Source organism: Chiroxiphia lanceolata, chromosome Z (assembly GCF_009829145.1).
Source record: "Chiroxiphia lanceolata isolate bChiLan1 chromosome Z, bChiLan1.pri, whole genome shotgun sequence".
Classification (NCBI taxonomy): Eukaryota; Metazoa; Chordata; class Aves; order Passeriformes; family Pipridae; genus Chiroxiphia; species Chiroxiphia lanceolata.
The window spans coordinates 777,722-791,241 of NC_045671.1; the positions used below are offsets into that span (position 1 = coordinate 777,722).

At 55.0% G+C, this 13,520-nt stretch overlaps 1 protein-coding gene across 3 annotated transcripts in view; it reads right to left on the bottom strand.

Moving 5' to 3' along the window:
• Nucleotides 1-13,520, bottom strand: part of MAPK4 (mitogen-activated protein kinase 4) — a 47,351-nt gene that overhangs the window by 22,195 nt on the left and 11,636 nt on the right. For 2 of the 3 annotated variants that reach the window (XM_032675531.1, XM_032675532.1), the window contains exon 2: nucleotides 197-1,639. In XM_032675531.1, coding sequence (XP_032531422.1) covers nucleotides 197-742 — 546 coding nt within the window. In that variant the 5' untranslated portion in view covers nucleotides 743-1,639. The remainder of the gene's footprint in view (nucleotides 1-196; nucleotides 1,640-13,520) is intronic. The other variant, XM_032675533.1, reaches the window with a different exon arrangement.

The window sequence follows — 13,520 nt, forward strand, 5'->3', positions numbered from 1 at the left end:
TTCCGCGACACGATCCTACGAAAACACGTCTCGGCTTGGGGCGAAGGAGAGTGATCACCCCAGCAGGGCTCAGAGCTGCCCAGGACCAGTTCTCCCAAGAAGGTAGGTCCACCGTGGTCCAGCCACACCGCCCCACCAGCATTCCGTGCCTTCCTCACCGAGCCGGCACCGGCCCCGGCAACCGGGCACCGCCTACCTTGTGTGAGTAGTGCTGGTCCACGATCCTGGCCAGCCCGAAGTCGCCGATCTTCAGCACCAGGTCCTCCGTGCTGATGAAGATGTTGGCCGGCTTGAGGTCGCGGTGCAGGACGTTGGCCGAGTGGATGTACTTGAGCCCGCGCAGCAGCTGGTACATGAAGAGCTTGGCGTGCTCCTCGGCCAGCTTGCCCTGCTCCAGCAGCCGCGCCAGGTCGGTCTCCATGTACTCCTGCACGATGTACACCATGTTGAACTTGAAGAAGTCCCCGCGCAGGTTGGCGCCCTTGGGCCCCAGCACCTCGTAGACCTTGACGATGTTCTCGTGGTCCAGGCGGCGGATGATCTTGATCTCGCGGAAGGCGTGCTTCATGCTCCGCGCGTCGCCGATCGTGATCTTCTTCACCGCCACTTTGCGGCAGCTCTTGCTGTCCAGGGCCGACAGCACCAGCCCGTTGGCCCCGAAGCCCAGCGGGCGGAAGTTCACGAAGCGACAGCCCAGGTCGTACCCGTACATGCTGGCGATGCAGTCGCACTTCTCTGCCATCTCGGCTCCCTCTCCGTCGTCACTCGAAAAGCCGGGAGGGTCGCGGAGCTTCCAGGTCAGAAACGCGGTTGGAAGTCAAGCCCCTCATCGTCACTTACAGGTGCTTGCGGGGGGCGTTGGTCTCGCTCGGAGTCCATCACTTCCAAGGCGACACAGAGTGAGAGTAAATCTGAGCACACACACACACACACACACACACACACACACACACACACACACACACACAGAGAAATAAAACGTTCTGAACTGGGGGAGAAAGTGAGGGCTTAGAAGAGACTTCCCAAGCAGAGTGGAGAAACGCAACCCGGTGATCTCTAGAAAAACAGGAAGGTTCTTTTTCTTGAGGCTAGGAGCACTGCTACATTTCTCAGCCCCTGCCTCGTCTCCCTTCCCCGGTATCCTGGAGACAGTGCCGAAGCGCAGGGCTGGTGGCACAGACGGGCGCCCGGTCCCACACCCCTGATGTCTCAGTGCTGGGGCAGCCAGCTGGCCCAGCTGTGGGGCAGAGCCCAGAGTAGCCCCATGGCCCCTCCACTGCCCCAAACCCTCCCTGCCCCCAAGTCCTGGCAGTGTTTTCCCCACCAGTGAAGCGCATCCAGGCACCGTCCGGGCTCCCCGGCGGTCAGCAAAGCTTCGCCCTCCTCGTCGCTCCCTCTCCGGAACAGGCAGATCCCATCTTCGGCACACAGAAATCCCGAGGGCAGCAAATGTTTCGCAGGCCAAAACTCAGCTTTTTGGCGGCCTTCAGCGCGGCGAGTTTCCGCGTCTGCAGTTCCAACACCTTCCCCTTGCGCGTCCTTCCCCAGCGGAGCCAAGCGCCGCCTGACCGTTGCAGCCTGACAAGGAGCTCCTGCGCTGCACAGCCCCGTTATCCTTCAGCGGGTCTCAGCCTCTCTCCTGGAATAGAGAAGAGGAGATGGATTCATTTTATACCAGCACAGCCCATGCCCTGCCTACGTAACAGCTTGCTGAAGGTTAACCATGAGCAAAACCGTGACCTTTCGGAGGCTCATTAGTTATCCCCTCCGAACGCACGCAGCATCACCAGCATTTTTCAGCTGCTTAATTCTCCCTTTTCCCTCTGCAAGACACGGAGAACTGTAACTCTTCCTCTCCCCCCTTTTGCTGCCTTTTTGGTTTTTTTTCCTAATTTGCCTGAAAACGTTACGGAGCAGTTTGCAAAGGCTGTTCAGCGTGCCGTGCCTCCCGACTGCCCGTGCAAACCACACTGCAAGGAAAGCACAGAAACGAGGGTGCAAACCCCCCCCTGCCCAGCAGCTGAGAGGGCCACGGAGTATTTCAGCTCATGGCAACCAAAACTGCTCGGGCAAAATAGGTGGTTAGCTTCATGAAGAAGCCTTTAAAACTGGCAGTGGGGGTGGGACACCCCCCAAACTCAGGGTCCCACAGCGAACCTCGGGAGCAGCCTGGGGATGCCATCTATGGTCCTCTTTGAAAGTATAACTGGACAGGTAAATACACATACATGAATGACACGGCATTTAAGTTGTTTTTTCACCCTCTACTGCTGTGAAAAGACTTAATGACACCTTTGGCACTATGTAGCTGAATGTGGACCCAACACAAGCCGGGTGAGCAATGGCAGCAAGTTGTGGTGTCTCTGGAGTGTAATCCCATACTTCAAAGCCTCTCTGCCGACCCAAGCTCCCCTGAGTAATGGAGAAATATCTCATCAAGATACACTCACTGGTTTTTAAAGAAAAAGGAACTTGCAGGCACCATGGCAGACCCTCACCCCACTGCTGGCAAAGGCATAACCGGCAAGTATCAACATCTGCCGGGGATGAGGATGCAGATTTAGCCAGAGAATCTCAGCATTTGTGGGATTTTCTTAACGAAATGTCATTTTCCAGTGGCAGGTGACCGTGTAAGGGTGGCCATGGGCCAGGGATCACTTCTCACAGCTGTCTGAGTTGGGAAAAGAGAGTTCCAAGCCCTCAAAGCACTTCAGGTTTTCCGGACAAGGCACTGTGATTTTTAACCTGCAAATACTTCCTCTAGAAACAGAATGGAAGAAAAGGCCAGAAGCTCTTTTAAACAGCTGGGCTTTTTCTTCCAGATGAACAGCTCAAAGCTTTCAACCTACCACGTCTCCCTGCAGATGTTTATGAATCTCAGAGGAGCAAGGACATCCCTCCTGCCTGACTGTGGCCCCATCCTGGTCCCAGACACCCCCTAACACATTTTGCTGCAGACCCATGTGCAGATGCCCTGTGCCACCCACTGAGGGGACCACCAGGTCCTTCTGAGCCAGGGGAGACCTGCAAGGACCGGGTAGCTGCAAAACAAGGGCAGTGACCTTGCACTGGGACACCCCAGATTACCAGCTGGTCCCCGTGCTGCTCAGAGGAGGAAAATAGAAAAAAAAAAAAAAATAATCATGGATCTGCTCCTGTCGGGTTCTTCATGCCAGAATAATGGCTCTGTTAGAGCCCTTAATCACCAGAGCTGCCCCATTAACCCGGCAGTGCATTCACAGCCTGGCCCTTTGCTCTGCATTCCCCAAGCACTGGGCGTTGCTGGGGGGGGGGGGTCCCTCCTGCTTTCTGGTAGAAGTTACCAGGAATAATGACAGGGAAAACATTAGATGCTGAGCAACCATCAGTCGTTAAAGGTGGAAGAGAAACATAACACTCCAGGGCAGCGCAGAGCAGCAATCTGAAGAGGGAACCAGTTAATAGTTGAAATAAAGACATACGGCCCATCTGACGGTGGGGAGGGATGCAGGCAGGGCAGGGATACCCTCTGAAGAGCATCTGCCAGCAGCTACCGAGCAGTCTGGCAAGCTTGCTCGCTCCTGTAGTTGGAAGTAAAAAAATAATTACAGCCTCTTTTCAATCCAGCAATTATCTAATGCTGGCTTTTGCACGCAAGGACTGAACAGGGAAAGCTGCTGCTCCCGCCGTCAGGAAGTGGGGCAGTGCACAGCCGGAGAGCCTCGGTCCACAGTCAGGGGAAGGGGGGGAAAAAATGGATGGGAAACCAGGAGTGAAGGGGAAAAGGAAGGTAAATAAATCCTGAGGCTCTACAAGGAAAGGACACCCTGTGCAGGAAGGTTCCCCCTGAGCTGTAACCCAGCTGCAAGGCCATGGAAAGGGACGAGATGTCGACCAAACTCAAAGAAGGTGGTGGAGGTTCTGAGGACCACGAGGAGATTTAAGGGCAGGCTGAGACCTGATGAGCAGCCAGAGGGCTACAAGAGGAGCTGCAGCGAGAGCGGAAGTTTTTCCACCTGAGTTTCCTACGCCTGCGCTTGGGGGGACCTCAGTCTCTGCAGGAGCCTCCTGGACGCCTGAGGAGGAAAAAGAAAAACCAAGAAAAGTAACAAAAATTTCCTGCTGGCAAAGCGAACCCTGTGAAACAAGGTTTGGATAAACATGGGCCAGCAAGGTGCCACAGCGGGTTTGAGATGCACCTCTGTGTCTCATCTCTCAGCCCCATCACCCAGAACCACCACCACACGCTGCCCAGCTTTTTGGTACTGTGGTGCAGTGGAAGTGTCCCTGCCCATGACAGGGGGCTTGGAACCGGATGATCCTTATGGTCCCTTCCAACCCAAACCCTTCTGTGATCCTATGAGCCAAACTCCAGAGGGGCTGCTGAGCCCAGGAGGCGCTGGGTGGGATGTGGTGGAAGCTCCCACGCCGAGCTCCTTGGCCCACTCTAGATGCAATGGAAAGGAACCAAGCTTTGCCTCGTCAGCTTAATTATTAATAATTAGTAGAGTCCTAGAAGCACTGAAAGGGAAAATACAACACATGAGACTAAAAGGGAAGAAAGAGCCCTATTTAATCTCACAAGCAAAGCAATGGCCTCTGAGGTGCTCCAGGCTGTGTCTCACTACCCAGCTGAGCAATGACCCTGCAGCACCTTCCGTAATTACAGGGGCCAAGGCAGAATCACCCCTGGAAGGATGGCCCCAGAGGATGCTGGTGGGATGCCCCTGCCACTGCTCTGGGGGCTGGGTCTCTCTCACTGAACATCCAAGGAAAAGCTGCTGGCTCATGCAGGGAGATCCACCACGGCCAAGGGACCAGCAGGCAACAGGTTCCCACAGGACTGCAAGAGAGGCAGGTCAAAGGGGGGGATTCTGCCCCTCTGGCCCCCTCAGGTGAGACCCCACCTGCAGAGCTGCCTCCAGCTCTGAGGAACAACATCAGAAGGATGTGGAGCTGCTGGAGAGAGTCCAGAGGAGGCCACAGAGATGCTCCGAGGGCTGGAGCCACTCTGCTCTGGAGCCAGGCTGGGAGAGCTGGGGGGGTTCACCTGGAGAAGAGAAGGATCCAGGGAGACCTGAGAGCCCCTTCCAGGGCCTAAAGGGGCTCCAGGAGAGCTGGAGAGGGATTTGGGACAAGGGATGGAGGGACAAGACAAGGGGGAATGGCTTCCCACTGCCAGAGGGCAGGGTTAGATGGGATATTGGGAAGGAATTCCTGTCTGTGAGTGTGGGGAGGCCCTGGCACAGATTTCCCAGAGAAGCTGTGGCTGCCTCTGGATCCCTGGAAGTGTCCAAGACCAGTTTGGACAAGTCTTGGTGCAACCATGTCTAGTGGAAGGTGTCCCTGCCCATGGCAAGGGTTGGAACTGGGTGAGCTTTAAGGTCTCTTCCAACCAGACCATTCTGGGATTTGATGACTGACCACAGGCTCTGTGTGTCCTTCTTACCTCCACTTCCTCCAGCAGAGACAACAGCAAACCCAAAGGATCGGGTTGACCATGAAAGACTACAGGAGTTACTTTTCCAGTCTCCTCCATTACCCAAACCAGACATCACTTCTCAGCAGTTATTTCATCAGGAGCACCAAAGCACCACACAGGCAACGGGTCCTGCAGCACGATGGAGGGTCACGAGCACCCCAACCCTCTGCTCATGTGCTCGACAGAGGGTTTTGCTGGGGTGCTGGAAGGCAGCAGAACACAAAGGGACACTAGTTTAAAGGGAGCTGAGTGCTAACTTCATTCCCATCCCCTTTCCCACCACCCTAGTTTGAATCCAGGGACGTTTCAGGGGCATACACCGACAGTTCTCCTGTTCTGCAGACCATAAACCCCATCGAGTGAATAAACACGTGGGGAGCCAAAGCCACTGTTCAGATCTGCAGCACAGCCAGAGGGAAGGGCCAGGAGCCCCCACGATGCCCATGTTCCCACCAGCCACCCGGGAATGGGTGAACACGGAGAGGTGAGCGAGGGAAGGACGGGGTTGCTCATACAGAGAATTAAACAACCAAATCCCCAAAAGGCAGTGTGCATTCAAGAATAATGCAGGAGATGTAGAGTCATGTTCCCTCTTGTTGAACACTGAATACATTTCACAGTTTCAATTCACCTGTCACTCGTTTCTTCACCGAGAGCAGCTGCATCAGCTTCCTCTGCACAGAGGTTTTATAATTGGAACCCCTACTGCAATAAAATACAAGGACGAGGGGATGCAGAAGTTTTCTTTTACTCTTCCATTCTTCCTCTCTCTCTCTCTCCCACTCTCCTCGGCACAAGGAAAGCGTTTGGCTTCATGTTGCTGCCAAGATTTGCACTGACCTTTCTGCTCCCTTCACTCCTCCAAAGGCTCAGGGGGGCTCTGGGTGCCCTCACAAGAGCTCAGAGGGGGCTCTCTACAGTCCTATCTCAGCAAGCTCCCAGCACTTCCCAGCACAAAATCCAACGAGGACACTTCAATGAGCTTTTCCTTGTCATCGACCCCGCTCCAAAGGGATGGGGATCTCTTTAGCTGGATGAATTCATTAGAGCTCAAGTGTCTGAGCAAGATGCCTGTTATTAACAGGGCACCACAGGTGCTAATTAAAGGAGGATAACAGTGATCTCTTGCTTGAGCACCTTGTAAAGGGCTGGATCCCACCAGCCATTACATCTCATCAGCCCTTTCAGCCGGGCCCAAGGTTAAACACTGTGCTGCAAAACTGGGAAGGTCTCGCAGGGGCTGAGCTTATTCATTCTCCCATCCTTCCTTCTCTTCACCCCAGTACCCCTCCCCTCCAGCAAAAGCCTTTCAAAAGCTGTTTATCCCTGCCTCACTGCTCCCCGTGCCACAGCATTCCCGCTGTGCACAGTGGATTCCAGCCCGGAGGAGCTGAGCAGCACAGACCCCACCGTGGACTGAGACCAGGGAATCCAGTGCCCTTTGCTGCCGTGATGTCTTCAGACTTGCTAAAGACTCGCCTGCCTCTAGGAAACCTCTCCAAGCTTTAGTCACAGCTCTGGAGTCACTGAAGCAGCGGGAAATATGGACAAGGCTCCTGTTGCTCTTCACTCCCACACCAGCGACCGCTTCAAGGTTGAAACCTAATTAGTCCTTCCCATCAATAAACACAGCTCCTGGTGCTCAGTTCTGCAGGAACATCCCACAGAGAGCCCCAGGGAGGGTCTCTCCTCGGGGCTGAACACAGGTGAAGGCAAAGCTTCTGCTCTCCTCTTGGCAAACAGCCTCTCCCCTTCCCTCCTGCAGCTCAACTACAGGATCTGGTTCCCTGCTTTACAACCTCCTGCATCACCCAGGAATACAAGGTGTCTGTCACAGCACTGCGGGGGCTCCATGTCCTGCCCCTCCCCGAGACCCTCACACACCCCGACACTCTGCACTGGTGCTCAGGAGGAGCAGCACATCAGGAGATCAGATCCGGCAGAGGGGATCCCAGGGAAACAGGAAAACCACCCACCCCAACAAAACCAGCTGGAGCTCAGAGGAAGGAGCTGTTCATACAATCCTTAAGGCTGGAAAAGGCCTCTGAGATCATCAGCTCCAAACATTAACCCAGTACCACTGTGCTCACCACTAAGCCACGTCCCCAAATGCCACGTCCACGTGCCTTTAGAACACTCCCAGGTTCCCCAAACCTCGTGGTGAACACAGCCAACAAACTTTGGAGGATGCTAAAGAGCAAGAGAGGCTCTTGTGCTGTGTGTCCTCAGCCAGAGACACCCTGCTCTGGCACCCCAGAAATCACCACAGGCCTGTGCACACACTGGGAAGTTTGGGATGTATCCTCCCCTCACAACCCAGCTGTACCAAATAACAGCCATGGGACAGGTTCAGGAGTGGACCATAAAAATAGTGCTTATCAGATGTTTTTGATACCAGGATCCAAGCAGAAACTCATTGAGAAGACGAGCAGAGATGCCACCAGCTAAAAGCCAGAAGCCACCAAGCAGCACTGTCACAGAAGGACGGTAAAATCTCCATGAGCCTGTGGGAAAAGCCAGAGGGAAAAGGCAAAACCCAAAAGGAAACAGCACAAGAACACTCCAGAGTCCCGGCCTGAAGAGCAGTAAAACACATGAGCTTCCCATGCATAGCCCTGTACCATAAATGAGTGGAGCAGCATCACCCATCACTGAAAAAGCAGTTTTCAGCACCTCTGCTGCCCAAACCTCTCTCAGGAAAACAGGAATTTTCCTTCTTAGCAGCTAGGGCACTTGTGGACAGGCCAAACTACGCTGAGGGGAAAAGGAAAAAAAAAAAAAGAGAGAGAAAGAAAAATCAGACAACGCTCATTTAGTTCACAGAAAAGAACAGAAAACAAAGGAGAACTTGCTGACACTCGCAGGGATTTTAAATAGTGTGGGAAAGCCACCCATCTGTCCCTGACCTGCTGGTCGTGGCCAGTCAGCCGTGGAGGGGACAGAGCCGGGATGTGGGGAAGGGCCTCGCTTCCCAGCGGGACCCAGCGCATGGAACCGCTCTGGGCTCGGCCGCCCGCAGCCAGACAGCACCCAGACAGTGCCTGAGCAAACACAGCCCCAGCACAGTGCTCCCATCCACCCGGGAGCTTCCATCTCACACCAGGAGATTCCATCCCGCACTGGGAGCCTCCATCCCACACCAGGAGCCTCCATCCCGCACCAGGAGCCTCCATCCCACATTAGGAGAGTCCATCCTGCACCGGGAGCCTCCATCCTGCACTGAGAGCCTCCATCCCTCACTGGGAGATTCCATTCTGCACCAGGAGCTTCCATCCTGCACCAGGACCCTCCATCCCACATTAGGAGCTTCCATCCCACACCGAGAGCCTCCATCCCTCACCAGGAGCCTCCATCCTGCACCGGGAGCTTCCATCCCGCACTGGGAGCCTCCATCCCACACCAGGACCCTCCATCCTGCACCAGGAGCCTCCATCCCACATTAGGAGCTTCCATCCCACACCGGGAGCTTCCATCCCTCACCGGGAGCCTCCATCCCGCACTGGGAGCCTCCATCCTGCACCAGGAGCCTCCATCCCATACCAGGAGCCTCCATCCCACATTAGGAGCTTCCATCCCATACCAGGAGCTTCCATCCCACACGAGGAGCCTCCATCCCACACTGGGAGCCTCCATCCTGCACCGGGAGCTTCCATCCCACACTGGGAGCCTCCATCCCACACTGGGAGCCTCCATCCCACACCAGGAGCCTCCATCCCACATTAGGAGCTTCCATCTCACACCAGGAGCCTCCGTCCCGCACCGGGAGCCTCCATCCTGCACTGGGATTCTCCATCCCACACTGGGAGCCTCCATCCTGCACCGGGAACCTCCATCCTGCACCAGGAGCCTCCATCCTGCACCAGGAGCCTCCATCTCACATTAGGAGCCTCCATCCTGCACTGGGAGCCTCCATCCCGCACTCGGAGCCTCCATCCCGCACCAGAAGCTTCCATCCTGCACCAGGAGCTTCCATCCCTCACCGGGAGCTTCCATCCTGCACTGGGAGCCACCATCTCGCAATGGGAGCCTCCAACCAGCACTGGGAGTCTCCATCCCGCACCGTGAGCCTCCATCCCTCACCAGGAGCTTCCATCCCACACCGGGAGCCTCCATCCCTCACCGGGAGCCTCCATCCCATACCGGGAGCCTCCATCCCACACTGGGAGCCTCCATCCCACACTGGGAGCCTCCATCCTGCACTGGGAGCCTCCATCCCACACTGGGAGCCTCCATCCTGCACTGGGAGCCTCCATCCTGCACTGGGAGCCTCCATCCCACACTGGGAGCCTCCATCCTGCACTGGGAGTCTCCATCCCACATTAGGAGCTTCCATCCCACACTGAGAGCCTCCATCCCACACTGGGAGCCTCCATCCCACACTGGGAGCCTCCATCCTGCACTGGGAGCCTCCATCCCACACTGGGAGCCTCCATCCTGCACTGGGAGCCTCCATCCCACACTGGGAGCCTCCATCCCACACTGGGAGCCTCCATCCTGCACTGGGAGCCTCCATCCCACACTGGGAGCCTCCATCCTGCACTGGGAGCCTCCATCCCACATTAGGAGCTTCCATCCCACACTGAGAGCCTCCATCCCACATCGGGAGCCTCCATCCCACACCAGGAGCCTCCACCCTGCTCCCTCCTCGGCCCCAGCCCTGCCAGCTGCCGCTTTCGAGCCACACAAGGGGTTTTTGCTGGCCGACAGCTCAGTTGATTTAAAACCAGCGGAATTATCTCCGTTACCAAAATAAAGCAGATCCTGGAACAGATGACTCAAAAGGCCTCTCCCCAAGCCATAAATCAGAGTAGAAACGCAGCACCTCGCTGGGGCAAAGCACTTTGCCCTTTCAGTTTGGCACCTGTGGTCTTTTTTTTCCCTAGAAAAAGAAGAGATGAGAAATCCAACCTGTGCCAGCACTTTGTTGGAAAGCTGAGCCTTTCCACCCCAGGATGCCACGGGTCAGGACTCTGCCTGTGTTATCACTGGAGGGGCTGGACCAAGACAAGCAAAAGCAGGATGGTTATTTAAAAAAAAAAAAAAAAATAAAAATTAAAAAAAATACAGAAACAGCCCTAGAGGTTTTTTTTTTATTGTTGCTGAGGAGATTGCACCAGGAATTTGCCCCAGAGGAGGTATGTGCAGCATGTGCCAGGAGAGAAATGGCAGAGCTGACTGCTCCAACCCTCCACAGCCCCCAAGAGATAGGTATCTCTGCAAGAGAGAGCCTGATGTCCTCTCAAAACACCGCACTGGGATATCCCAGAAGTGCTTGCACTTGTGTCTCCCAGAGCTGGCCTGTAACCTCCCCCTTAATCCCTCTGGTGACAAATCTCATCCAGTTTATTCTGGGGGACGGGGCCGGACCGCCTGCGGATCTGCACGCTCAGCTTGGGCAAACCATGAAGACGGGCTCCATGGAGAGGAGAAAAACCTGCGTTTGTCTGCACAAACCCCTTGGCAAAGGGTTTCCACCCTCACTCCTCCCAGTGCAGTCCCACAGCCCCACGCTGCTGCAGCCCCAGCACCGGCAGGAGAGACGCTCCCACAGCGACTGAGGGGCGGCAAAGCTGCACGGGGAGGAGGCTTAACCTGTCCCCCAAGGAAGAAACATCCCCCACACCCCTCTTCCCCATCAGCAACACTGGGGGCCTGGGAGAGCTGCACCTCCACCACCTCGGGAGGAGGAGGGCGATGGCAGACACCGCCAAAATAATGATCCCCCAGGGCGCCAGGGCTGCCAGGCCAAGGGGCAAGGCCACTGAGCACGGCCAGACCGAGCACACAGAGACCTGAGACCCACCCTAAACAGCCCTGGCTGTTCAGACCTCGAGGAGAACTAATCATACATCAAGGAGACTGCCCAGGTGCAGCACGGCACCATAAGCTTTGTGATATTCAACCACTGTTGGACCAGCCCTTGATCCAAGTCCACAGAGGCTTAGGAAGCAATGTCTCCTGGAAGATGCACATCTCTGAGGGCAGGTCTGAGCCATCTTTCAAGCCCAAACTGCTTCACTGCTTCTACAGAGCCCTCCCTCACGGTAAGGTCTCTGTGCAGGGTGCACATCTCTGTCCCCCAGCCAGCCCCACACATCCCACCTACCTGGGGGAGCAGGGCAGGTCCTTCCCAAAGCTGGGAAGGATCACTCACAGCATCCCAAAATTCCGCCTTTTCTTAGTCTGACTCCATAAAGAGCAGGGCACAAGGTCCCACGCCCCCCAAGAGAGGCTGGAGACCAGGAATCCCACACTATAAGCTTCCCACAGCAAAGCTTCTCCTCATCTACTCTGGGAAAAAGATCTCTGCTGTTTTACTGCTTCCCAATGATTTTGGGAGACCCTGGTGTGCAGCCATGGGATGCCAGCAAGGCTGAAAGCCAGCGGCAGAAACGTGCCAGCATCTTCAGAAACAATGCAGGGCATTTCCCAGAGAATTAAACCAAAAATACTGTAAATCCTGCTCCTAAAACACAGACCAAACAAACCCAAAAACACACTCCCAGTGACTTTTAGCCACCCAGATAATAGATGGGGAATAAAAGGCTTTGCTGGACCACTGCTAAAGCTTGCTGTCAGTATAATCACCTACTACTATAATGAGATTACATGGATTAGCTGTATTTTAAGGAAACGTCAATGAACTGGACAGCCTTCCTAGGCTGGTTTTTAGAGCTGCACAGAATAATGCCGGAAAGACATCAATCCAGGAGGCTATTTTTAGGAAGCACTCCTCTAAACGACCCAGGTGGAGAGAGACAGCGAGGCAGCAGAGGTGTGCTAATGCAGGCAGGAGCTGAATGAATGAGCGGTGCAGGGAGAAACAGATTCATCTCCCCGGTCTCCCTTGGCCGAGCTGCACAAGAAATTAATTGAGCCAGACCCGAAGCTTGCATTCCTCCCATGCTGTGCTGTGAAATGGACTCAAGTGTTGGAATGAGCAGCACAGGACACACTGTGCTAAGGGAGGGAAGTGTGAGGCCGGGATGAATGACCCAGGATGAATGTGCTGGGGTTTGTGCCCAGTGCCCTCGGGGCACCTGCACTCCCAGATGGGACAAGCCCCAAGGGGGCTGCAGACGGGGTTATTTTCCAGGAAAACATCCCCAGAATAAGCCTGAAATTAGACTCCATTATCATCATGGCATCCATCACCACGTGGGACCCAGCAGGGGATGCAGTTCACTGGGCTTGCCCAGCACTTGGATGAATAGGTTTGCTTTACAGCCATCATGCTCTTGCGCAGAAAGCCCAGAGCTCTCATGTACTCTCTCTCATTTTCTCCCAACAGCACTCAAGATTTAAGAGGAACTCTCAGAGAATCCGTTTGTTTTTTTTTTTTTTCATTGCTTGGACTTACTTCTGCAAAATACCCGTCAACCATCCAAAATAAACCGGACACCGCACTGCCCGAAGTCCTTTAGTCTTCCAGGGTGGATCCAACCTGGAGCCTTGGGGACTGCAGCCTGGGTGTTTTGCTCCCCGTGTTCCACCCAGCCGCACGCACCCCTGTGCCTTCTCTCTCGTCGTGACTCAGCCAGGGCTCGTGAATAAAACCCAATTAGGGATTTAACATCAGAGCAGCACAGCAAAAGGATGGCCCCCACCCCAGGCAGCTCACAGCCTGGGATCTTTAGCTCCCACCATGGTGAAGCTACAAAAATAACCCATTAAAAAGCCACTTTAATTGCCTTGCCAGCGGTTTGCGCAAACCCCAGCTAACGCTTGAGGTAAAAACGAATTAAAAGCCTTAAACAGCAAATTCTCTTTCATTCCTCCCACTTTTACCCTTAAATTTTAATGGGGTCGTGGCGAGGGTGGGGGAAACAGATCCAGCCAGTCCTCCAGTTCCTCTGGGACGAGGACCAGGCTCAGTTCTGCTGGGGTTGCTCCACCACGGCAGGCACCCGGTGTGTTTTGGGGCACACCAGCCAAGCTGCTGCCCAGGCACAGTTAAGACAGTTGTGAAGTTGATATCCTTCGTGCCAAGAGGAGCCTTAACCGAGATCAGAAAATTTAGAGGGTGCAGCCATGCACCATAGTCCTCCAGAGCCCTGTG